The 27,395-nt window shown below is 41.2% G+C and overlaps 1 protein-coding gene across 7 annotated transcripts in view; it reads right to left on the bottom strand.

Annotated features, from left to right (window-relative positions):
* Positions 1 to 27,395, bottom strand: part of PTCD2 (pentatricopeptide repeat domain 2) — a 115,066-nt gene that overhangs the window by 46,480 nt on the left and 41,191 nt on the right. Inside the window, exons 10-12 of one of the 7 annotated variants that reach the window (XR_002159974.2) lie at positions 26,123 to 26,263; positions 13,143 to 13,188; positions 10,315 to 10,389 (exon numbers count right to left, since the gene is read on the bottom strand). The exons of 2 other annotated variants lie outside the window; for them this stretch is intronic. Coding sequence is in view for 3 of the 5 variants with exons in the window: in XM_023257279.2 (XP_023113047.1) it covers positions 15,836 to 15,979 (144 nt within the window). In the remaining 2 variants the exon portion in view is untranslated. Of the gene's footprint in view, positions 1 to 8,269; positions 10,390 to 13,142; positions 13,189 to 13,218; positions 15,980 to 19,180; positions 26,264 to 27,395 lie in introns of those variants that run through there. 4 more of the 7 variants (XR_002159970.3, XM_023257284.2, XM_023257279.2 and 1 more) reach the window with 4 other exon arrangements.

Raw genomic sequence — 27,395 nt, 5'->3', positions numbered from 1 at the left:
TCATGCTTAAGCCCCAAAATAACCACACAAAAAATCATCCCCCCCCCCCCCCCCAAAGCTTGCATCATGCTCTTTTATTCCAATCTGAGTCACAGCAATGTTCTTTGAGTCATCTGCCAGGACTTAATTCAAATTTCACAATGTCCTTCCTATGTGAATGCTTTCTGGTTTCTTCCTTAAATTTTATTTTGACAACAAAATATCCTTTGAAAAAATGGTTCCAAGGATCTCCTGTGGTCTCCCTCTTCTCTTCGGGGCCCCTGGCAAGGTCACCAACTCCCTTTGTCCTTCCTTCTTCCCTTGCCCGTTGTGTCACTTTCCTGCCTCCTTTCCTTGTATTATTTTCTCCACTGAAAGCTTCTTCCCCCTCTCGGTGCCCTTCTAATCCCCAGGGGACAGTTGCTTCACTGGCTCAAAAAGAAAGACCCCAGGCTGAGAGGGAGGCGGACGGCTCAGTGCCCCTCAACCTTGGACGAGTTCCTAAATGTCTCAGGGCCTGTTTTCCGTAAATTCAAATGGTTCTCAGTTCATATCCACAGTTGGTTTCAGCATTTAGAGAAAAATTGTACGACAGCATAGGTACATACATTCTCCCCTTACATAGAAAGAATCCTACCATTACGTAGAAAACTTCTTATTTGAAAGTAAATTTCTAAATGTTTACAAATGGGATGCTGGCAAGATAGTGATCCATTCATTAAAAGGTATGGAGTGGCTCTTAAAGTACAGTGTCTTGAGAGTAAAAAAATAGTTTGCAGAACAATATATGTAGTAGAGTCCCTATTTTTAAAAATCTATCCTAGGGGCGCCTGGGTGGCTCGGTCGGTTAGGTGTCCGACTTTGGCTCAGGTCATGATCTCACGGTCCGTGATTTAGAGCCCCCTGTTGGGCTCTGTGCTGACAGCTCAGAGCCTGGAGCCTGCTTCGGATTCTGTGTCTCCCTCTCTCTCTGGCCCTCCCCCCGTTCGTGCTTTGTCTCTCTCTGTCTCAAAAATAAATAAACGTTAAAAAAAAATTTTTTTAAATCTATGCTACATGCTATGTGTCAGTTCTATGTTACCTGTTACACATAAATCTGCGTGTTCTTAGAAGCAATGGGAAAGGATTTGGACCACATGTAACAGTGGTTGGTTTGAGTGGAGGAGGAGGTGTGGGAAGGGAGAAAGGGAATTTTAGTTTTTTCTATGCTTCTGAATTGTTTGAAATTTTTTCCAGCATTTCCTCAACGATTACCGCCAATTTCTGAATCATATGGGTGGTGGAAAGCATCTTCTACATCCCGGATTAATGCTTGATTGATATGTTTAAAATCTTGTAAAATAAATGATCTTATAGTAAGCATTTTCCTTTCATCCCCATTCATAAAATGTCATTTGTAAGTAAGTAAGCAAACAAATTGACTGACTGCTTTGCACTGTGGGAAAGCGAGAGCTCAGCTGACCCCAGTTTTTCGTTGTAGCCTCAGGTAGGAGTCCCCCTCCTTCCTGCCTGCAACATGTCAATCACCCAAGCCACAGCTTGCAGCCTCAAGAGAGGAAATGGGGTTAAAGGCCGAGGTGAAGCAGAGTGCTGAGTCTCTTTTCCCTAATGAGGCTCAAAACAAAGAACACTATTTTCTGTGATAAAGTCATTACCCAGAGAACAAGCCCACATTCTACGTTACAGACTGTAGCTTCTCTAGAGGGACTTGACCAAATTATTTATTTCAAACCTGTTTATTTGCTGCCAAGCAATTTAGATGCACATGAAGTTTACTATGGTGGTGGTAGTGGGGGGTGGTATTTATGTCACCAAGTGAAGCCATTTCTCTTGAAACCTTTTCACTAATGGAATTTCTGTGAACTTGTTTTGTCTATAGTTAACTATGGTGACGTATGGGTTATTAAAGTAGCGAGACACACACAGATGCACACAGAATCTTCAGTCTCTACATCCTCCCAGGATGAGCTGATACATCTTTGATAACGGATCACGCACCCAATGCCCCAAAAAGGATATTAGTAAGGGCAACTTGGGAGTATGATTTCCTCCTTCTCTCCTTCTACCGTCCGGCCTATTTTAAGACAAATGTATATAAATGGACTGTTGCCTGCATGACTCAGGCTTTGCTAACAGGAGTTTGCTTGGCAGAAGAATCAGTCACTGTCTCTCAGCTCCTATGGTTATGGCTGGTGTAGGTGTTCCCTTCTACCCAGGCAAGAGAAGTCAATAAAAATAAAAGTTACATAAAAATTACAAGTCAATCCTATGCATTTATGTGGAAAGTGGACATTATTTGTTCCATAATGTTAGTGCATTACTTGGGAGCAACATCAACATTAAGACACTCAATCCTTGTTATTTTTAAAAAGCATTTATTTAACTATGAGGTATATTTATTTGTGCATTTTCAGGGCCCCACTGCCATCAGCCTACAGAAGCCCCATCACCTCTCACTCACTGCTGCAATGCCTCCTAACTGGTCTCCCTGACTCTTGTACTGGCCCCACTACAACTGGTTCTCTTCGTATAATGCACAGCAATCACTTTAAGAAGCTATGAAATAAGTCCGTCAGAGAAAGACAGATACTGTATGATTTCACTCATATGTGCAATTTAAGAAACAAAACAAACAAGCAAAGGGGGAAAAAGAGAGAGGGAGAGACAAACAAAGAAACAGACTCTTAACTGTAGAGAACAAACTGATGGTCTTAACTGTAGAGAACAGACTGATGGTTACCAGCGGGGACGGGATGGGGATGGGTGAAATAGGTGATGGAGAATAAGGGGTGCACTTATGATGAGCATCAGGTGATGTATGGAAGTGTTGAATCACTATACTGTACACCTGAAACTAATATTACATGTATGTTAACTAACTGGAATTTGAATAAGAACTTAAGAAAAAACCAAGGGTAATAATAATGAATAATAATAATAATAATAAAAGAATGATAGAATCTGCCTGTTAAACCATCTGATCCTGGTGCTTTTGTGATTGACATTTTAGAAACATCTATTTGTATGGGAAAACAAACAAGTAAACAAATAAGAGGCAAACCAGGTCTAACCCCAACCTGGTTGACAAACTCGTCACTGGTTTACCACTGTATGTCGAATAAAACACCGGTCTGGCTCGCTCTCCACTTCAGCGTTTGGCATCGTCCCCCCTGCACTCCAGCCACACAGGCTTTCCCCAGCTTCAGAAACCACACCAGGCTCATCCTGCCTCAGTGCTTTGCACTGCTCTCCTCTGCCTGGGAGCTCACTCTCTGCTTGTTCCCTTAACCAGCACCTTTTCTTTCCTCTACTCAAAGCCTCCTCAAAATGTCTCTCCTGTAGGCTTTACCACAGTGGTCCCTCCTTATTTTCCTTTACAGCTTCCTGTTTGTGCCATTTTACTACTTACTATACTCTATAATTACTTGTTTATTGTCTCTCCCCAGGTGGCTGAAAATTTCATGTGGGGATGGACCATTAGAGCTTGTGTTTTGAATGCTTCATTCGGGGACCCACCAGAACCCATAGAGATTAGGGAACTGACAAAGATTCTTTGCTTGACCATATGTGAGTCAGGCTCCTGAACCTTCTCCTAGACCCTATCTTTGCACTTCCCTGTAAAATCCTGTCTTAGCAAGAACCCTGCTGAGTCAGTTTAACCAGAACCTCCTACCCTGGATATCTGATCATCCCTCTCCATCCTTCAGGCCATGTCCCATCACCCTGGTCTGTCTTCAGTAAGGATTCTGTTAGGTTGGTTTAGCCAAAATGCCCGACCCCTGATGTTTCCTCTAAGTAATTTTCCAAACACTGATTCCCACTCAATTCCTTGGCTATAAATTCCCACTTGCCCATGGGGTATTCAAAGTTGAATCCAATCTCTCTCCCCCACTGCAAAATTCTATCAAAGTGGTCCCTACACCTAGTGGTACTAAATAAAGTCTGCCTCACCATCTTGAATAAGTGTCATTGGATTTTTTTTTTTTTTTTTTTACGAAAGGCCAGGTTATGAACTCCTACAATATCATGAGTGTGAGTCATCATTAGCAAAATTTGCACTAACATTCTTGTTAACATTATCAACTTAATTTTACTGGGCAATCTGCCAATAGCAGTCTAAATCTATTAACGTCTTTTTCAGTTAAAATCTGTAAGTAAAGATTCTAGGTCAACATCAAGGAAGTAGGATGCAGAAAAGGGGCAGCTTTGAGACAGAAAGTGTTGCTTATGTTCGCTTTCCATCAGTTTGAGGGGTGCAATCGCCAATTTTTCTGACGGGGTAAAGATTGGGGAGCAGTTTGATAGGATAGGATAAAAAAGTATGACTCAGCTCTCCCAAACCAAATCTTTTCACAATGACCTCACTTTATTTGAAACAATGAGAATTCCAGGATCATTGACACATTTGTACCCAAAAATAAAAAGGAAAATATTTTAACCTTCTCTTAAGTTTTGGTATCAATGTCTCCTTCCATTCAGGTTTATAATCAGTGAGATTTCTTTTATGTGTTCACACAGAAGTATTAAAGCAATCAGAGTTTAAATTTCTTTAGTTTTCAACAATAAAATTATTTGCATATTTGTGAAGATTTAATCAAAATCACAGATAGGAATCACTGTTATTTTATGAGAAGGTGGATTCAAAATACAGAAAATTAAGTATAAAGCTATTACAAGACATACTTTATATTATCTACATAATTCCACAGTTTTGAAACAAAGTAGCCATGATTGTTGCTACTGACAAAAGACTAATTAAGGGCTTATGTGAGTATCATATAACCAGTCAGTTGAATTGACACACATTTATTGAGCTTTGTTTTTTTTACACATTTTTTAAAGTTTATTTATTTTGAGAGGGAGAAAGCATGTGTGCACGCAGGGGAGGGGCAGAGAGAGACAGAGAGAGAGAGAGAGAGTGAGAGAGGGAGAATCCCAAGCAGGCTCCACGCTGTCAGCGCAGAGCCTGACGTGGGGCGCAATCCCACAAACCATAAGATCATGACCTGAGCTGAGATCAAAAGTCGGATGCTTAACCAACTGAGCCATCCAGGTGCCCTTTATTAAGCTTCTACTATGACCTCAAGAAGAATAGACATGATCCCTCCCTGCCAGAAGCTTATGTTTAGGGGAGAAAGGTAGCACATAGGTTATTACATTTCACATTTATTACATCATTAAGTGCCTACTTACATATATTAAGTGCTCACTACCAAGTTCTCTATTAATACCTTACATGCACTATTTTATTTCATCCTCACCATAACACATCAGGTACTTTAACTATATAGCAATTTAACATTTAAGACAACTGTGCAGGGTATAAAATCAATGCACAAAAATCGGTTGCATTCCTATACACCAATAATGAAGCAACAGAAAGAAATCAAGGAATCGATCCTATTTACAATTGCACCAAAAACCATAAAATACCTAACCAAATACCTAACCAAATACCTAATGTAACCAAAAAGGCAAAAAATCTATACACTAAAAACTATAGACAGCTTATGAAAGAAATTGAAGACACAAAAAATGAAAAAATAGTCCATGCTCCTGGATAGGAAGAACAAATATTGTTAAAATGTCAATACTAGCCAAAGAAATCTACATATTCAATGCAATCCCTATCAAAATAACACCAGCATTCTTCACAGAGCTAGAACAAATCTTAAACAATCTTAAACAATCTTAAAATTTGTACGGAACCAGAAAAGACCCCGTGTAGCCAAAGCAATCTTGAAAAAGAAAACCAAAGCAAGAGGCATCACAATCCTGGACTTCAAGTTGTATTACAAAGCTGTAATCATCAAGACAGTATGGTACTGGAACAAAAACAGGCACTCAAATCAATGGAACAGAATAGAGAATCCAGAAATGGACCCACAAATGTATGGCCAAGTAATCTTTGACAAAGCAGGAAAGAATATCTGATGGAATAAAGACAGTCTCTTCAGCAAGTGGTGCTGGGAAAACTGGACAGCAACATGCAGAAGAATGAACCTGGACCACTTTCTTACACCATACACAAAAATAAACTCAAAATGGATGAAAGACCTAAATGCAAAACAGGAAGCCATCAAAATCCTCGAGGAGAAAGCAGGCAAAACTTCTTTGATATAGGTCGCAGCAACTTCTTACTCAACACATCTCCAGAGGCAAGGGAAACCAAAACAAAAATGAACTATTGGGACCTCATCAAAATAAAAGCTTCTGCACAGCAAAGGAAACAATCAGCAAACTAAAAGGCAACTGATGGAATGGGAGAAGATATTTGCAAACGACATATCAGATACAGGTTTAGTATCCAAAATCTATAGAGAACTTATCAAACTCAACACCCAAAAAACAAATAATCCGGTGAAGAAATGGGCAAAAGACATGAACAGACACTTCTCCAAAGAAGACATCCAGATGGCCAACCGACACATAGAAAAATGCTCAATATCACTCATCATCAGGGAAATACAAATCAAAACACAGGGAGATACAACCTCACACCTGTCAGAATGGCTTACATTAATAACTCAGGCAACATTGGGGCGGCTGGGTGGCGCAGTCGGTTAAGCGTCCGACTTCAGCCAGGTCACGATTTCGCGGTCCGTGAGTTCGAGCCCCGCGTCAGGCTCTGGGCTGATGGCTCAGAGCCTGGAGCCTGTTTCCGATTCTGTGTCTCCCTCTCTCTCTGCCCCTCCCCCATTCATGCTCTGTCTCTCTCTGTCCCAAAAATAAATAAAAACGTTGGAAAAAAAAATTAAAAAAAAAAATAACTCAGGCAACAACAGATGTTGGCAAGGATGTGAAGAGAGAGGATCTCTTTTGCATTGTTGGTGGGAATGCAAGCTGGTGCAGCCACTCTGAAAAACAGTATGGAGGTTCCTCAAAAAACTAAAAATAGAACTACCCTATGACCTAGCAATTGGACTACTAGGTATTTATCCAAGCGAAACAGGTGTGCTGTTTTGAAGGGGCACATGAACCCCAATGTGTATAGCAGCACTATCAACAATAGCCAAAGTATGGAAAGAGCCCAAATGTCCATCGATGGATGAATGGATAAAGAAGATGTGGTGTGTATATATACATTGGAGTATTACTCAGCGATCAAAAAGAATGAAATCTTGCCATTTGCAACTACGTGGATGCTGCTAGAAGGTATCATGCTGGCGAAATTAGTCAGAGAAAGACAAATATCATATGACTTCACTCATATGAGGACTAAATTAAATTAAATTTAATTTAATTTAAAAAAAAAGACAACTGTGACTCAGAGCAGTTAGTTGGCTTGTCTACGGTCACACAGCCGGTAAGTGGCAGAGCTGAGATTCCTCCAAGATCTGCCTGATTCCAAGGCTCAGAGCCTTCTCTGTCATAAAAATGTGCTGTGGTCAGATACTACTCAGAGCCTTCCCAGGAATGAAAAAATAAGACTTGATAATAAGATTAGAATGTGAATTTCATGAAGGATAGACCACATCCATTCTGTTCCCCATTTTAACACCAAAACTCAGGATGGTGACTGGCACACAGCAGGACCTTCATAAATTTTTTAATTTATTAAGTGTTGAAAGCAACAGATTCTAGCTCAGAGCGGGGACATGCAGAGGGAGGTAAAATTTTTTTTTTTAATGTTTACTTATTTTTGAGAGAGACAGAGACAGAATACGAGTGGGTTAGGGGCAGAGAGAGAGGGAGACACAAAAGCAGAAGCAGGCTCCAGGCTCTGAGCTGTCAGCACAGAGCCCAATGCAGGGCCTGAACTCATGAGCTGTGGGATCATGACCTGAGCTGAAGTCGAAAGCTCAACCGACTGAGCCACCCAGGCACCCCTTAGAGGGAGATTAAAAAGACAACTCTCAGGTGAATATAGGAACCTCCTGACAGTTTACAAAGATCTGATGTATGTGTATTTTTCTGGAGAAAGGGAACACAGCTTTCATCAGATTTTCAAGGGATTGTGACCCAAAAATATTTATAAACCACTGATAAAATCTATCCCCTTAATTTAAATTATGGGAAGAATAAGGCTCAGAAAGCCAAGTGATTGGTCCAAGGTTTTGTAGCTACTTAAGGACTGGATCTGAACGCACACCACAGATATACAGATCACCTGACCTTTGAACTTCTTCCAAAATGCCACCCGTAAAAGGATAATACAGTGTTGTAGGACTCAGCCACAAGCAAATCAGGCTTTCCTCTGAAATCAACACTCAGCTCCCCAACAGAAGATAGAGAGCTCTTTACAGAACGGGCTCGCTGCTGACACAAATAATCCCCAAATCTCAGCCACTTAACACAATTAAGACTTTATTTATCACTCTCATCACATCTGATATGGATTGTGAGGCTTTCCTCCAAGTGATGATTCAAGGGCCTAGGCTTCTTCCATTGAATGGCCCCACCACCTTGGTGTCTTTTACCTCAGGCATTCAGATAAAAAAGAAAGAGGGCATAGACGGTAATGGAAAATACAACAGGGCCTCACTAACACCCACATTCCATGGTTTCAACCCACTGCAAGAGAGAGTGGGAAATACATTCTTCCTGTGGGCCCCGTAGGGTAACCAATCATGCTGGTTTGCCTGGGACTGTCCCAGTCTTAGCACCTGAAGCCCGACCTCCCACATGAATGAGGAGAGTTGATCAGCGTAGTGCTGCAAGAAGTGGCAGCGGCTGTGGTGAACATCTAACAGCCACAGGATGCTTGACAGGGCCTAATAAATAGCATTATTTAGCCCCTGCTCAACTTCTGAAACAACTGAGAAATAAGAAACATAGATGGGGGTCACCTTTTTCATGAAGACACCTACATCAGGTAACAAGGCTTTTATCTTTGGGACGGGCTCCCTAATACTGTACCCCATAATGAGGTAGACTTTCCCACTCAGGCAGTGCTGGACCTCTCACATGGGAAGCATGACCTTTGGCACACAGGAGAAATCCCACTCTCTGTGAGCAGGTCTACTGCCAAAGAGAAAAAAAGGAGCTGCCCTTGTATACCCATTTGTCCCCCAAAGTTACCAAGTAGAGAAGCCACTTTATCTTCCTGGAGGATGAGGAGGGGAGGGGGTGAGTGAAGGGGGAGTGAAACCTGAGAATAAACTGAGGGTTGATGGGGAGTGGGAGGGAGGGAAGGATGGATGATGGGCACTGAGGAGGGCACCTGTTGGGAGGAGCACTGGGTGTTGTATGGAAACCAATTTGACAATAAATTTCATATTAAAAAAAATAAAAATAATAAATAAAAAAGAAAGTCCAGGCCACTGTAATGTTTGATCTTCCCTCATAAAGAAGGAAACATCGGCCAGAGGAAAAAGCATTCTGATGTAGTGAGGAGTAGACCACGGAGTCTAACTGCGTGACTTGAGAGTAGAGGGCACCCAGGATTTCACCCCCAGAGAACTCAATGACAGGATTGGAATGTTATTGTGCTTTAGTTGGAGAAAGATGCATGAACAGAAAGGCATGGACTAGAACATAGAAAATGGAATCTAGAACATGAGAAGCGGGAGGTGGCCACCTCAGCAAGCTCTAGTTGTGAGAGGAGGAAGGACGCTGTCAGGGCCTGCTAAAAACTGACATTGTGGAGCCAATTTCCCTTGTTTTGTACCTCGAGTAAACTGTCGGCCCTTCTCCACTAGCATCACCACCACCATCACCACCACTGGTATAGTTTTCACTGTAAGCTAAAGAATCAGCATTCCGGTTTGTATGTGTCAATCTCTGTGACTACAGTTAACACAGAGTTCCTGGGAAGGAGAGACCCTCCAGCAGTATAGGACAAATCAGGTTCCATGACTGCAAGGCTGAAGATGAGGTCTTGGACCACCGTGAATTCCCACGGAATAAATGCCACTTTGAAAGGCCCCTTGACAGCTAACAAGTAGCTCTCTTAGACGATACTCCACTGGACCATGCAGGGACCAAATGTTTCCTTCGAACTGACATTATCCCAGAGTGTGTAACTGTAAGAAAATGCATGCTAATTCTAGACCAAAAGGAGCTTATCAACTGCACAAATACTCTCCGGAGCTGATGCTATGGTACATGTTGGGAAGTGGGGAGAGGGGAAATGAAAGGCAATAACTTTCACTGGGCACCTGACTTGTTTTTCCCAGGTCCTACCTACTTATTTTAAATAAAAAGAATAACCAGAGAACAGACAATGGGAGGGTAAGTAAAGTGACCAGAATCATAAAACTAGTAGCTCTACAGGATGGTATTCAAGCCTACGTCCATCTAGTTTGAAGAAGAAGAATAATGACAAAAGGAGATAATTAGTATAGATACAAAGTGCCCTTGTAATAAGACCTAGAAATTAGAATGCATAGTTACCTAAGAGACACTCTCTCCTCAGGTTCTTTTTCAAACATTCAATAGATGCATGTTGTCTGGAATCATTTTTCAGTCCTACATGAAGGCAGAGAGATAAGCAGCTCAATGAGAAACTCTGGGATAAAGGGAATCTATGCAGTGTACTTCCTGCTCCTCCTGCCCCTGACCCACCATGTGTTATGTGTTTGAACAAGGGCTGGGAGAAGTGATGGAGACTCAGTATTTATATGATTTGGTCCTGCCTTTGTGGAATCTTGCTCTTGGATTTTGAAAACGGATTAATTTCCAAATTAAAATTGCCACACTGCTGCTTAATATTCATTTTTTATAAACCTCCAACAGGAAAGATTCAATATTTGCATTGTTTTAAACAATTTTTAATGTTTATTTATTTTTGAGAGAGAGAGAGAGAGAGAGCGAGCGAGCGAGCACAAGCAGGAAAGTGGCAGAGAGAGAGGAAGACACAGTTTCCAGGCTCTGAGCTGTCAGCACAGGGCCAAAAGCAGGCTCGAATTCACCAGCCTTGCAAACATGACTTGAGACAAAGTCAGATGCTCAAATGACTGAGCCACCCAGGTGCCCCTGCATTGCTTTTTAAAAGAGCCCCTCGGTGGAGCATGTGACTAGAACCTTCCTCCTGGGCCAGAGGATGAGATGAAATGAGTCTTTTTTGGTGCAGATCCTGAGAACAGTGATTTAACTGGACCAGAAAGCCACCTTTGGTTAATGTAAAATTCCAGCTAGCACCCACACCTGTACCTCTGACTTTCCTTATTCCTTATGTCTCATCAGTGCTTCTCTAAGTATAGGCATCTGGACAAGTAGGGCACAATCTTCTGGGATGAATTTTCAAAATGCATCAGAATTAAATTTTTTGGGTAAACCTTAGGATTGAGAATCACTGCTTTAATCAAGGTGGTCCTAGTAGGAAAGCTGCCTTAAGCCTCACTTTGACTCAGAGTTTGGACTTTGTCTTGTGAGCACTGGGGAAGCACCAAAGGGATTAAAGCAGAGAAAAGACGAGGTCACATTTTGGACTGAAAAACATTAGCCCAGCTATAGTGTGAATAGACTGCTCAGACTAAGAAGACAAGATAGGAGGCTGTGGTTCAGGTGAGGGAGAGTGTTGACCTAAGGTGGAGCAGTGCCAGTGAATGGGTTTGCGAGGCACCTAGGGACAAGAATCAACAGAGCCTGGAGACTCACTGGATGGAGGGTGGGGAGACCAACACATGCTGGAGAGGAAGATATTAAAGATGAACCTCCTATGTTTGAAGTGGGAGACACTAACATGAGCATCCCATTTTACCATAGAAGTCAGATTATATCCAGATGCTCTGATACTTAGGGTTTTTCAAATATATCATACTTCTTCAATCCGTATGATATTAACTAAGTGATGGGGCTTTGTTTCATTTTACAATTAAAAAAAGGGTATTCTTTGAAACAAAATTTTTGGCTTGGTTGGGGTGGGAGGGCCTTGATAATATAATTACCTAATGTAATTAAAAGAATACATTGAGGCAGCTGTTGAAGTTATTTCTCTGTTTAGGTTCTCTGAGCAGTTGAACAATGAACCAAAGCTTCAGCTCTCATGCCATAGGACTGAAAATACCCTAGTCTCCTAACTTGAAATGTGCAAGTAGCACCATCTTTTTAAATATCATTGGTAAATCATCTCTTCCTTTTCCTCTCTGTCTCACTCCCTCTATCCTAGATTTTCCTGGGAAGCTTTATTTGGAGATTTTTAGTCCACAGATAGGTGATATCTGACTAGAACTGGAGGAATTGGGAGACTGAATGTAGCAATAGTAGTAAGGAAGAGGTAAATTCTGATCATTTGATTTTTCAGTTTCATTCTTTATATTTACAGTGGCTTCTTCTTGATTATGAATCATAAAAAATTATCATTATTGGAAATTCAAATAGTACCAGAAAGTATGATACAGAAAGGGAAAAATACTCTGTCATCATGGGCTGCCTGGGTGGCTCAGTTGGTTAAGCATCCAACTTAGGCTCAGGTCATGAACTCATAGTTTGTGAGTTGGAGCCCCACATTGGGTTCTGTGCTGACAGCGGGAAGCCTGCCTGGGATTCTCTCTTTCTCTCTCCCTATCTTCCCCTCTCCCACTCATACTTTCTCTTTCTCTCTCAAAATAAATAAATAAACTAAAAAAAAAATACTCTGTCATCTCAGCCTCACAGATAACCACGTTCACACTTTGGTATCTAATCTCCCAGATTCCTGCATTAACAGAGGATTAAGGTTAGGAAGGAGCCAGGCATTGAGGGGGCGGGGGCAGGGCTGAGAGAGCATGTGTTTTTAAGAGAATGCTGGACATGGTAGAGATGCTGGGGACTCCGTATATGCTAGAAAAAGGCATGTGAGGTGAACCTGGCAAGATGTGAGGGTGGAAGCAGGAAGGGACCTTTCAGAGCACTGTGTGCATCTGTGTGTGCCCATGCACATGTACTCGCTTGTGCACCTTTTAAAGAAATTGGATCATACTATGGATTCTCTTCCAAAACTTGTTTTTTTACATAGAGATCTTCCCACATCAGTACATTTAGATATAGTTCATTGCTTTAAAAAGAGCTATATATAGCACTCTATTATTTGGATGTACAAAATTTGTTAAACCAATCCACTTTTGATGCAAGTAATTTCCTGATTTTTGCTATTAAGAGCAAATGGACATTGTTAAATAAATGCCCATAGAAAAATTTCTGATGGCTTAATTTCTAGGATTGCTATCACTAAGTCAATGGCTATGCAGATTTAAAATTTTGCATTACCTGCTGCATACAAGATTGGCTTATTTGCTTACCCCCTTAGCAGCCTGGATGCAATTTATTTGTTGCCAATCTGATGGCCTAAAAAAAAAAAAATCTCATTTAAAATTTTATTTATTACTGGGATTGAACACCTTTTCATACCTTTCTTTCCTGTAGGTATTTATTATGTGAATTATCAGTTCACACCTTTTGTATCTGAATACTTTAGGTCAACTGCATCTCTGGGCCACTAAAAATTTTACTGTAGTGTTGTGCATCGTTTTACTAGAGCATTTGCTGTGTTGGAGGAGCAGTGAAAGTCAATGACCTTCAGTATCTTGGAGTCATTTGGGCCTTTCAGGTTTTACTAAAACTGCAGGGCATTTAATTTCTTTTATAATTACCTATATTTCTTCCTGACCTTATTCTGTTGACCTGTACCTCCTTGATCTGTGGACCCCCAAATTCTTAATTTCCACCAATTTAATCTTTTAAAGAAGAAAATTTAAAAGGTCATGTGGAATGCTTTGGGCTCCATGCTTTCATTTTCTATTTATGGATTTATGGTTTTCTGGGAAGGAGATACATCTTGCCTTTTGAATATGGTCTGTCTTCCTATTTCGACTTCACAGTTCTCCATCAGCAACCGGGAGAATTTGTGCCACTAGGAACCTAAATTAGTTCATGTGTCTGTTCCAACTAGCTTTGGACTGAAAAACACCAGATTTCCCCCCAACATTTTTATACTTAGCCTGTAGCTGGACAACCTGAAATAGTAAGTTTTCCTAAGAATTGTGTCACAGACTGTTTTCCGGATCATCAGGGATAAGAAAGAAAAACAAGGTAAGGAATTTTAAATAGAAATGTAAGGAGTCATTGGAGTCATAGATTTGGGATGTTTGGAGATCTCAGAATCTGGGCATTTGGAATGAAGATGCCCTTTTGATAAGGCACAAACCACTTCCCTTGTTTTATGGGTGAGACCCAGAGGGGTCGCGTGTGCCACCTAGGCAGAGTCTTTCTTTTCTTTCTAGGCTGTCTCTTTTTCTTATCTAACTGGAGGAAGAATTCTACCTAGAAGATTAATATGTTATTAATTCCAGAAGTCACTTTAGCGATCAGATGTCACAAGGGAAGAAACTGACACTCAGAGAGTTGAAGTGACTTGCTCAGGGTCACTAATCACAGGGCACAGGTGGCATGCTTTCTCATTGCCAAAGACGGCTCTCTCTCTTCCAAGTCACCCTGGCGTTCCCACCAGGGATGGTCCCAGTCCTCAGAGCAGGTGGGAACATTTTCAAAGTGTCAGACTGTGGTGGTTTCCTTCAGAAGTGAAGCGATAAGAGACTCCCTGCTGCCAGTGCTCTGAGAAAACATTAATCTGTACTGTAAGGTAGTCTAACCCTGCACTGATTGCGTCTTATTGAAAATAAATAATCCTCATGGTTCTATTGGTTTTGTGACTTGTGGAATAGTGTGTGTATTCAGAATAGGTGCATTTATATTCTTCAAGTAGTAAAATATCTCACTGCTTTCCTACTGTGTAAGCTGGTTCTTTTGTTTATAAGGAATACTCATGTAAGCTAGCTTGAGACGGGGGTTTTACTGTAGGAACTGAGACAGCTCCAAAGACTGAGACAGCCTGAGGAACTGGTCAACTCCAGTGACCCACTGCTCTCTCTATCCCTTTCTTATGGCTTCTCGCTTCTGCTTGTGCTTCTGTTCAGTTCTCCTCACTCTACTAAATTGGCTGATCCTATTTATAAGATGTTTCTGAGCTTTTTTAACTCTGGCTTTCTCATGGCTTTTGCTTACCATGTCCCTGACTCTCCCTCAAAGCATCCTCACGGGTTCTGCTCTTGTTGCTACAGGCTCATTCCTTCTGTGTTTCCTAGTTCCAATTCTTGAAAGACAGGGAATCTGATTGGCTTGGCTCATATTTTTGCACTGGAACGTAAGTCATAGTTAGCCTCCAGACTATGGGATTGGCTGCCCCTCGGTCAGGTGCCCATCCCTGCACCAATCAGATGTGCACAAAGAGGGGTTCCCTCACATGACACTGACTGCAAATTTAGGGTCTGTTAATGGGTCGATTTCTTTCAAAGGGGCTGAGGAATCATAAGCACATCTAATGTCTCTGCTTTTTTTTCTTTTTAAGATTCAAGTATCATGGAACTGAATCTGTCAACTGGCCTCTTTCGTCAATTTTTAAGGAATTAGAAAAATGTGTTATTCAGGAATTTTTTCAACTATCTAACAGGGAGTTCTGGCAATACTGTGATTTCCCAACTGTGGACTGGTTGGCTCTTTTCCAAGTACTTGTATTGGGTTCATTCCCTTGAAACTGAAATTTCAGTGTGTCATTGCCAGAAATGAACCCATGTGCCTTGGCCTCTGAGTTTTGTCCTGAGAGGGTCTTGTGATTTTTACATTCCTGACCTGGACCATTCCTTGCTGATAACTTTACTGCACCTAAGTCTTATTGTCTTATGTAAACCATATTTTGTGGCCCATTTGATAGGAATTAGGACCTTGGGAATGTGTGTGCGGTTGGGTAGATATGCAGAAAAAAGGAATTAAGCTTTACTGAGCATATATCATGAACCTGATGTGAACATTCTCATTTTATAGTTGAGGAAACAGAGGTTCCTAGAAGATAAGGCACTTGCCCAATGACACACAGCAAACAGGTAGTGGGGCTAAAATTTGACCCAGATCTACCTAATTCCAAATTCCACTCTCTGTATCAGGCTTTGGAGTTGAGTGTTGAGGAGCGGGGTAGGAAGAGGAGGCTATTCCATGTGAAGAGAATAGAGACCATCACAGGTAAAGGTACAGAGGCAGGCAAATAGGAAGTGAGGCAGAGACTCTTGACAGGAGTGGCAGATTCCTGCAGAAGAGAGAGGGAGATTAAATGTCAGAGGCAGTCAGATTCTTGCACAATATAAAGGCCAGCCTAGGGTGTAACTGACATTTTTGGAGGCCTTGGGGAGTTACTAAAGACGAAGCATGATGTGACCAAGGCAGCTGTTTAGATTACAAGGATTAGTCTGGAGACAGGTGTCAGAAGGATAGGAATAGGAAAAGACTTGAGGTGATTTAGGCACACATAGCTTTGGCGGATCCCTGTAATCTTAGAGCATGTCTCACAGCTGGCTTCATCGTCTCAAGCAGGGACCCCTTTCAAGTCCTCTACCTCCTTGTCTTCTCTGTGACAGTCACAAGCTTGGAACTGTCAGTCCTCTGGGAAATGAGCTCTCCTATAAAGCATCACCTTTGATGGAGAGAAATGCTGTTCATTTCTCATAATGTTTCCAATTCGAAGCTTCCAAGTGTTGCATTTTTTTATTATTATTTTTAAAAACAGAACTACTCCAAAGGGTAGTGAGCACTGGGAAGCTGAGGCTGTGGTCTAAATTTCCCCTGAAAGTCTTAACCACTAGTGAGATTTTGTATATGTATCAATCATATCATTTCCATCCTTGTTCTCTGTTCCTGTCACTCCAAGTGTGAGAAGAGATGGACGACTGAGATAAAGGAGAAGTTCCTAGGACTTTACCTTCTATTTCTCCTTTTTCTTTTCTATAGTAAAATTACCATGAAATTGCTTACAAGAAGTTGCCAACAATCTGGCTAAGCTACTCGTGGATTTATCTTGGGAAGAGTGAAAATCCGTAAATTTTATTTTCTTCCTGGCATTTTGCAGCTATCAGGGCTATTTATTTAATTTGGGCATGCCAAACAACATAAATAATGTTGGCACGGAAACAAGTCTTTCTGTCACTGGAGATTAAGTATCACGTTTGGAGGTGAGTTGGTTTGTAAGCTTTATTGCAGAGAAGACTAAAGAAGAGGGAGTTTAACCCCTAGATCCCAAGGGGTCATGTAATAATAAGATAGGTGGAAACCCAGTGGATAAAAATGGTGACAGGTTGACCTGCCTTTTCCTTTTACCCAAGGCTAAACTTGGAGCCTCTCTTCCTTGAAATAGCTCAAGTCCTAAAACAAACTTACAACCTTGACAAAACAGAGGAAGAAGTCCTCTGTGCAAAGTTAAACTGGTGATTCCTCCCACTTAATGAAATATTAATGAAACCAAATCAAAAACCTAAATTGGTTTCCCTCAATGTGTACCGCACTATGCTAGGAGCCAACACTGAATACTTTTTCTTTAAGTTTAGGTACAGAGAAAATTTGTCCTTTCATAGTTAACAGTCATTATTGAAGCAGAGCTAAGTTGTTAAAATTCTGAATTCTATTTAACAACCTTAAGGATACACTCTTTACCCAGTGGTTTCTCTGATGAATGCTGAAGTCAACTCATGTATTGTCTAGTGCTTAAAGCATAGGCCATTAGATGTTTCAGACAATATGAGACCCAAGGATTCCTTAAAAAGCTGCCTTTTCTGGGGACTCTCTGGATGTGGAAGCAGGTCCTAGCCATCAAGTCATGGGGCTTTGCTGTCAGACATGGGAGAAGGTCAGGTGCTGGGTGAACCTTAAACTAATTCCTTAATCTGGTGGCTAGAATCACCATGTCTTCCTCTTGATCCCGTCACAGATACATTGGGTGGATATAAGGGTTAAAAGAGTTTTAGGTAGGAATAGTGAAAAATAGGATCTATTCAACATAATGGAGTTGGTGCAGGCAAGCTTTGTGCACAGTTCTGTTGATATTTAGTCCTAATCCAGGGTAGTTGTGATGGTCATATCTATATGGTTTCTGTCTGTAGGAATTCCAGGATCCAGGGAAGACTAGCCATGGTAGATCTGTTGATCTATTTAAGCTCTCTAGAAAACAAAGGGAATTGTGGGATTCTTGAACAATGAGAGTAGACTGTGTCTGTGCTATCCTCTCAGCAGGAAGAGGGACTCCAAGTGGGCAAAGAACTCTCTGATGTGAAGGAGGGCTCATATTCCCCATCTTGAGACATGCATTTTTCATAGTCAAGGAATGCTTTTGAGTACAACAGAGAGTTGTATCTTCCTGCCCAGGGACCAAGTAAATTCCGACATAGAGGCTGCCTCAAGGGGCCTTCAATGTCGGTGGTCACCTAAGGGTCAGACTATTCACTTATCTGGAAAAGTTGTATTTGCTTGGGGTGGGGGCTAGGGTACAAACCCTCTAGTTTTGAGAGAAACTGAGCAGAGCAGGGACTACAGAAGAATTGGAGATGGCAGGAAAGAATGAAAGCATTCATTGAAAAATGAAACAGTCTAACAGAACTGACAAATCCTTTGAGATACCAGCGATCACTAGGGAAGGGAGGGACTTAGACTGAGTAACAGTAACACAACCATGTGAAAAATCAGAGCCAAATACCTTCCTGCCCATAATTCAAGCTTTAAATATCGCCAAGGCCTGTGTAGTCCCCCAAAAATGAGGGTTTCTCAATGTTCAGTGAAATGTTGTCTCCTTTAAGGTCATAGCCATTTTCATCCAAGTTTTGTGGTATAAAAGACTTGGGAAAGTGAACATAAGTAAGGGACTGGTCTGGGTGGTATGCTAGCTGCAGGGGGTCAGGGAGAAAAAAGAGAGTCCAAGATTAGCTCTTGGGGTCAGAACTGTCCCACTATTTAGAGACTTGACCTATAGGCCTGACATGATTAAATAACATTAGGCAGTGATAGTCAACATTTGTCTAATGTGGCAAATAGCACCAGGGGGACCTTCTTTCTCACTTTCCTCAAGTTGGTTGCTGAGAATGTCTATCTTAGTTACCTCTTCAGTTGGAGGGAAGGACAAGTCCTAATTTGGTTAAAACCAGACTTCCTTATCCACTAGCTCTTGTGAACTGAGGTTGGTCAAGAACCAGGATTGACCATGTGGGACATATCTCTTTACTGATACTCACACAACCATATAATGACAGTGTATTGTTTACTTATTGCTCTGTAACAAATTACCCCAAGATGGGGTGCCTGGGTAGCTCAGTTGGTTAAGTATCCAACTTCAGCTCAGGTCATGATCTCAGAGCTCATGAGTTCAAGCCCTGCATCAGGCTCTGGGCTGATAGCTCAGAGCCTAGAGTCTGCTTCAGATTCTGAGTCTCCCTCTCTCTCTGTCCCTCCCCTGCTTGTGTTCTGTTTTTTTCTCTCTCTCTCAAAAATAAATAAACATTTAAAAAAATTTTAAAAACCCACAACAATAAGAATTTATTTCAGACAATTTCTGTGGGTCAGGAATCCAGGACATGCTTAACCAGGGGTTTCTGGCTCTAAGTCTCTCTTGAGGTTGTAGTCAAGATGTTGGACAGCGTTGCATCATCTGAAGGACTGACTGGGGCTGGAGGATCAGAGTACAAGATGGCACACTTGTATGAATGGTGACTTGATGCTGGCTGTTGGTAGGAAGTCTAGTTCTTCACCACATGGGCTTCTCGATAGGGCTGCTTGAAGTATCTTCATGATAATGGTGTCTTCCTCTCCACCAGAGCAGATGATCCAGAGAGAACAAAGTGGAAGCCTCAATGATTTTTATGACCTAGTCTCATAAGCCACTCTGTCAATGCTCCGATGTCCTATTGGTCACATAATTTGCCCTATTCAGTGTGAAAAAGAACTGTGGATACGAGGAGGTGAAAGTCACTGAGAGCCATCTTGAGCTACTCTCTACTGAGAATTTACCATGAGACAGGCACGTTCCCAAGCATTTTACATACAATAACCCTGAAGGGTTATTTCTTATCATCCGTACTTTACAGATGAGGAAACTGAGGCTTTGAGAGGGTAAATGACTTTTGCAAGGATTTTCCATGCCCACTTTGCCCTTAATTTGCACTTCTAAAGAAAAAAGTTCATGCCACGCTTTTCTTTCATCACACAAGCACTGAGTGCCTACTACGAAACAGACTATTAGGATCTAGGAATCCAAGAATAGCAAGACCAGGACCTGAGGCATGTGAAAGAGTTACATGTGGGGTGCCTGGGTGGCTCAGTAGGGTGAGCGTCCAACTCTTGGTTTTGGCTCAGGTCATGATCTCACGGTTTGTGAGTTCCAGCCCCACATTGGGCTCTGTGCTGACAGTGCAGAGCCTGCTTGGGATTTTCTCTCCCTCTCTGCCCCTCCCCCACTTGATCTGTCTCAAAATAAATAAGCTTAAAAAATTTTTTTTAAAGAGTTACATGCACAAAGATAGCACATACACAAAGTATTTAAGGTATGGTGGGGCTCAACCAAGAAAGTAATCACTATTTTGTGGGTAGGAATACCCTTCTTGTAAGCTTGATGCTTGAAAGACATCTTAAAAGGGATCGGGCACTTTCTCAACCATGAATGCATTACTACCTATAGGCCTGAGAATAGGAGTGGGACTTCCACTGATTCCTACATAGGGTAACCATCTTCAACTCCTAGTTTTGGTGTATGTTTGGTGAAGCCGGATGACACCTGATAATATGGTCTTGCGAATGGAGTCATGGGGTTCCAGAATCAGGACACAGGTTTCACACCTTGTTTTTCCACTAACCCCCTATATGACCTCTGGGAAATTCTTCAAGTACATATGTCTTGGCTCTAGTTTTTGTTAAATGGGCATAAAGTAATCTTTCCCTACATCATGCGAGAGAGAGTAGTAATGACAAGTGAATAAGTTAAAAGATGAAAAAATTTAAAAAGTTCAAAGCTCTGCTTTCAAGAAGACTGAAGTCATCGAGTCATCTAGAACTGAGCTAGTTCTTCTGTAACATATTTCTTACCACTGCCACCCTGTCCTATGCCCACCATACAAACATGGAGAGGCCGTCATTTTGACTTCATTTTCACAGTTTAAATTTAGCCAAGGGGGAAAATAATAGCTCCTGAGGATGTTTGATGTAATAGGCTACCTCTGAAACACTTTAGAGACACTTCAATTGTCCATCCAAAGTCATGTTGCTGTAACTGTTGGATGATGATGGACAGAGAGAAAGAAGTGTAATGTTTGTGACTGTGACATCATTCGTGCTTTGTGTAGCTTTCAGGACGAGTACCAGGTAGATGACATGTTCTGATGTTCACTGTTGCAATACATTTCATTCTCTGAGAAGTCAAGGACATTCATTTCTGATGTGATAATCCTGTGGTTTACTATTATTATTGCAGAAGCAGATGAGCAATATTTTCCTGTGAACATTCCTTTCATACATATGTCAACCACAGAAGGATGCTGACTATCCTTACCCTGAACCGGATGCTAATGGGGTAGTATTCCAGATAAAGGTCATGGTCACTTTCCCATATATACCCTGGGCCCCATTGTCATCATAGATGAACAGACTAGATATTGAAGGGGAGTATAAAATTCCTCAGAAATAACAATTATTTCATATATGCATGAATCTGGTAACATTATTCCTATGAATAATAAAATAGGATATTGATCTCTTTTAAAATCAAGTCCCTTCGTTTCATTATGCTCTCTGCTCCTTTTCTCACCCTGGGCCTCGGAAAGCTAGCCTCACACTTTTAGGCACTCTCTTATCACTAGGCAACAGTGTCAGATTGATACAATGTTGTGACATTGTATACACCTCAAAGGATGGTGGTAAGCCTGCTCCAATATACATCATGTTTTGAAAATATTTTCTCTCTTCTGCCCAAGGAGGCTCAAGCAATTCTGGGGTGAAGTTTGGCAACCCTGGATTGGGAAGTGAAGATCACCTTGTTCTATGGAAAGTGAAAGAGGAATTGAAGCAAGGAAGCTGAAGCTCTTCATTTGGTTCCAGAATATCTACTTGCCCCTCTCCCTTGAACACTCCAATTACCAGTGGTCAAGGCGTTGTGCCTGGCACAATGCTTCACTGTGGTTAGAAGAATACATGTGTTAAGTATTAAAAGCCCATCATATTCTTCAGCAACAATTCTTACGTTTTTTTAACATACAGTTAAATTAAATTCTTTGATGTGCAGTTTTATGAGTTTTAATGCCTGTATGGATTCATGTAACAACCACCACAATCAGGATACATAAGTTCTGTCACCCTCAAAGCTCTCATGCTCTCCCCTTGTGGTCACACAGTCTCCCTACTCTAAGCCCTTGTAACCACTAATTTGTGCTCACTATAGTTTTGCCTTTTCCAGAAATACACACAAATTAAGTCAGGCAGTATGTAACCTTTTGAGACTGTCTTCTTTCCCTCAGCATCATGTCTTTGAGGCTCATCCACATTGCTGCACTTATCAGAAGCATATTCCTTCTTATTGCTGATTGCTGAGTAGGGTTCTATTGTCCTAAGGCACAGTTAATTTGTCACATTTCAGTATGGCGCAGGCCCCAGGAGCCCCTAGAAGAAGTGGCACTTGGGTAACGAAGTAAAGAAGTAATTAATATTTACTTCTTGAATTCTATAGCTACTTGTCATACTCATGTTGGATGATCATCTGGAGATAAAAAAGAATAGGCAGTTTTTATTCCAGAGACCCAGGTTTCCCAGTGTGGGTTACTGGCACCATCTAATGCAGTGGTAACCAAAAGAGGGATATTGCCCCCCATGGGACATTTAGTGATATCTGCAGACAGTTTGATTGTCACACTGCAGGAGTGCTACTGGCATCTAGGGTGTAGGGGCCAGGGATGCTATTAAACATCCTACAATGTACAGGATACCTCCAAAACAAAAAGTATTGGTCCAAATGTCATTAGTGCCAAGGTTGAGAAATCTTGGTATAATGTATCCCAGACATCTCTTTAAAAAATACATTTAATGTGTTTTGAGTTGGGCCAAAAACATCAACAGGAGAATAGTAGGCTTTTTGAAGGCAGTAATTACTTTTCTCCAATTTTTAAATAGCAACCAAGGAAACAAGAGTCAGAAAGACGAAGACAGTGATTATTCAAACCTATAAAGAAATTGTTCAAACCTCCTTCAAACAACTCTCATTTACCACACAAATTGTGGATCCCCTAGACAACTGTGGCTGCCTATCTCCGTACCAATACATGTCCTATCCTCTGCCTGAAATGCCTTCACAATTCTCTTAGCTTGGAGAACTCATCCCTAGGGATCACAATCTTTTGATGCCTTGGTCAGGTATCTTTCTTTATGGCTCCTAAAACAACTGTCATGAAGAACATGACATTCTTCATAGCACAATTTAATTTATTGGTTTCTTATCATTGTGCTATCTTCTGCAAAGAGTCCAATGCCTGGCACAAGTTGGTGCTCAGTAATTACTGAATCAAGAAAATAATTTTTTAGATATATTTGGATACTCATTCATCCAGATGCTCAACCATTTAATAAATATTTATCAAATACTAAGTGCCACGTAATATGAGTGTTGGAGATATAGGAGTTAGCAAAAGGCATTAAATCCCCTGTCCTCATAGGGCTTACATTCTAGAGCAGTGGTTGGCAAGCTTTTTCTGTAAAGAGCCAGATAATAAATATTTTTGGCTTCATGGACTATGCAGTCTCTATTGCAACTACTTAACTCTAAATAAAACAACTAAACACAACATGTAAATGAACAAGAGCGGCTGTATATTAATAAAACTTTATTTACAAAAATAGGCAGCATTTTTGTAAATAAAGAGGACTGTTATGATTTAGCCCTCATACTGTAGTTTTTCAGTTTTAGAAAGAAATCAAATAATAAATAACTAAATATAAAATTCAAGTAGTAAAAAAAAAGTAGAATAAGGAATAGCAAGAAGAGAAGGTGGAATTTAAAGCAGTTGGTCAGGGAAGGCCTCTCTGAGGAGATGACATTTGACAGACATCTGAATGAAGTGAGGAAGCAGGCCAGAGGAAGAGCCAGTGCAAAGGCCCTGAAGCAGGAATGTGCTGGGGGTCTTGTGGGACAGTAAGAAGGCCCGTTGCAACAGGAAAGATACAAGCAAGGAAGGTAAGAGTTGAGGTCGCAGAGGTCAAAGGGACCAGACTGGGTTACCATGTGGCCCTGGAGTTGATTCTCAGTGTGATGAGAAGCCTGTGGAGGTTGTGAGAGAGGTAATAACCAATAAGAAGGGGTCAGGGTGACTTTTGACATCCTCTACTTGTCCATTCCGTGGATTTGGGTCAATTAGGAAAAGGAAAATCCAGCCTTGGATTTTAGTCTCCACTTAGTCCCTCTGACAAGCGTCCTTGGGATTGTTGGGATACAATTCAGACAGCTGTGCATCATGGTCCTTAGTCTTATGTGCTGCTGAAGTTGCCTAAGAAACCCCAAATCAAATGGTATCAAATAGTATTCTTGAGACTTTCTAGAACTTTGACATCTTACGTACGCAAATTAAAGCAATGATTTCTGGGGCCCCATCTCAGTGTTTTGAGGCAAACAGGAGGGTGCTGAATCTTAGAGGTGCCCGTTCCTTTTCCCCAGGGGTCACATCCAATTCGTGAGACCTTTCACCTCTCAGACAAGTACTTCCTTTTCTTCATTTTGAGATAATGTCGAGCAGTATAGATAAAATAGGACAGAGAGTAAGCAGCAAGGTACCTCTCTAAGTTATGGAAACTTGTGTAAAAGAAACCTTGTGGTGACAATGATGGTTTCACTTCCTGTTCTTTGTTGAACTACAGGTTGCCAGGAAAGCCCTGTCACACATTTGCATGCAGGTTAAATTTCTCAAAACCTGAGCCACAACAGCTTAGTACCTATGGGGAATATGATACAAATGCTGCTGTGCTGTGGTCATTGTCAGTGGGTAAATTTCTTTAGCAACTTGATGTGGCTGTTTTATTGGATCTGACTGGAACAAATCCAGTCATGGGCTATTTGTTAGTTGCTTTTCCTTCCTTTTGACATACTGTTTTGGACAGAGAGTCTGAGAGACAAGATGGAGAAACAAAATACGTTTTCATTATCATTAAATACTACAGGGGCTTCCAAAATAACCCTAGACAAACTCATCATGGGCCAGCATCTTTTACTTTTCTATGTGCTTTTGGAGGTTTTGACACCACGGATGAAAATGTGCTTTCCAAACAGTGTGGACTTTACCTAAAAGTGTTGTCAACTGAGTCATAATGAGCATCGTGGTTCATTCTTTTCCCATTGTTGTCTTCATTAGGTGTACAATTTTCCCTAATCTCACATGCATACAGTCTTTGACTTTTTACCCACAGGTCTGATTAAGCATCTTCTATTCATTTATCAATGCCTAAGAATGAGCAAATGGGGATCAACTCCAAAATAAATATTCCTCTCCTAGTTGCCACGGCCAAATGCAATTTGATCTTGGCTTAAAACAATAAAGATGGAAGTGATGAAATAATATTAATTTTGTGCTAATAAGCATCTTCCAAGCTATAACAGAGGATGGGAAATGTAGTCCCAAAATTGGACTTTAAACTTGGATCTGAACTTCAGAGTTGTTAGTAGGTATCTTAATAGTAGGTCTGGAGATGTTGAACTGGCACACACATTGTTATTTCTAATCTGTCCTCTCTGTTTTCCGGGCAAAATGGACACTTGCTAAATATTCTCTGTTGAACGAACTGGGAAAGTGGAAATGTACCCTAGGTTGCAGTAAAAGACAGTTTTAGCAGGTTAATCTTGCCCAAGCCCTACTTTGAGGGACTTAACTCATGTGGAAGGCTACATAAGACCCTGGGTATGAGAGTTATATTTGGGGAGCAAATGGGCAGCTCTAAATGGTTTTGTTGCCTTTCTACAGAATATAGCCCCAGAGGCGCTGGTGAAGAAGATGGGGTTTAGGCTTGTGGCTTGCTTCTATCAATATGGCCTATTCAGACTTCTTCCCTTAAAATTAGAGCTTTATGCTAGGGAGAAAACAGGACTGAAAACAAACTGAGGTTTCTCTTAAGTTCCAGTAAAGCAGCCTCCACTCTGAGTCAGTGAGTGAAACAGTGAGGGCAGAGGAAGCTAAATTCCGTCACCGAAGAGCCCCAGAAAAAGGGATCTAAAAAACTTTTTTTTTTCCAAAGGAGAACGCATTAATAAAATGATGGGGAAGACACAAAATAGAAGAACAGAGAAAGAAGAAAGAGGAAGTAGAATTCAGGAGGAAAAAAATTTTAAGACATTAGCCCATTGAAATGTGAGCAGAAGGCACAATCACATCCAACCTACTCCAGCCCGGTTTACCTGCCAAAACTTTAACTCAACGACATGGGACTCCCATCAACTATTTGTCTCAGAATCTGCAAAATGAAGTCAGGAGATCTGCTAGTACCAATGGTGTGCTGGTTATCTTTGTTTCCCCCTATGTATCCAGATGTTTTGCACCTGAGGAGATTCCAACAGAGTGAAATAATCAATAACTTATAAGCCATGTCTACAAATGCAAAGTGAAATGCGGAATTGAGATGGTATGGAGGAGGAAAAGATTTTAAAAATGAACCTGAACGATCCACATGAATAATAGATTTACACTTTTGTTCCAGAACCATGGCCCACTGAGATTTGGATTTTGACTCTAAGGGGATAACAAAGGTTGTGGGAGCCCAGGGGTACAGACGTCCAGAGTTTCCATTCATACAAGTTGGTTCACTGGTTAATTGCTTAGCTCTCGACCTTGTCAAAACAGATCCTGACTGAGCTTCATGACACTGATTCTTTACTTGCAATATACGCATTATGTCATAGTGAGATCACCTCCGCTCTGTGCAGTGTAGTAGAAAGTTACCTTCATATGGCCCTCTCTCTACATCCAACATCTAATGGGATAAAAGCCTGCTAACACAGCATGTAAAGACAGATTTAGTTTTGGCCACTGCACTCCAGACTCCTAGAGGAGTGTGACCAAATGCCCATCAACCAGGTGGACGGTGAGTTTTTCATTTCATAAGTGAGAAAAATCAAAGACAATATGTGCGGAATAGCATGTACTATAGGATTTTCCCCTGGGTCCTCTTTTCGGTACCTGTATCCCTGAACTGTTACACCCAAGCCATACCAACTCAGTAGGCCACATTTAGACTACTTAACACTTTCTCTCTTTAATCTCACCAGTTGCACAGAATCTCTTCCAGGTACTTTTGATCGTTCCCCGAAGTAATCTACTGAAGACTTATGAGCAAAAGTCATCTTCAGCAAGAGCACCCACCGCTCCCCTCTTCCTGGGTCTCGGGTGTTTGTCAGGACATCTTTCACCAGAATCCCAACCCCAGCTCATGGTAATAATTAGTACTCTGCGAAATCCCAAAGTATATTAAAGATGTGTGATAATGAAAAGTTGATCTTCAACCTACTCTTAGAAATGGACAGGGATGAATACACCAGAATACTGAGATCCCCCTTACTTTAAAAGAGAAAGCTCCAAGTAACTCAGTGATGATGGCAGGAAGAGACAGGTTGCTGTTTGATGGATTTGGGTAGGGAGAAAAGACAGAACAAATAATTAAGAGCCTAATTCCTT

Source organism: Felis catus, chromosome A1, assembly GCF_018350175.1.
Source record: "Felis catus isolate Fca126 chromosome A1, F.catus_Fca126_mat1.0, whole genome shotgun sequence".
Taxonomy (NCBI): domain Eukaryota; kingdom Metazoa; phylum Chordata; class Mammalia; order Carnivora; family Felidae; genus Felis; species Felis catus.
Note: the sequence above shows the minus strand (reverse complement) of the source record. Positions and strands in the feature narration are given on the sequence as shown.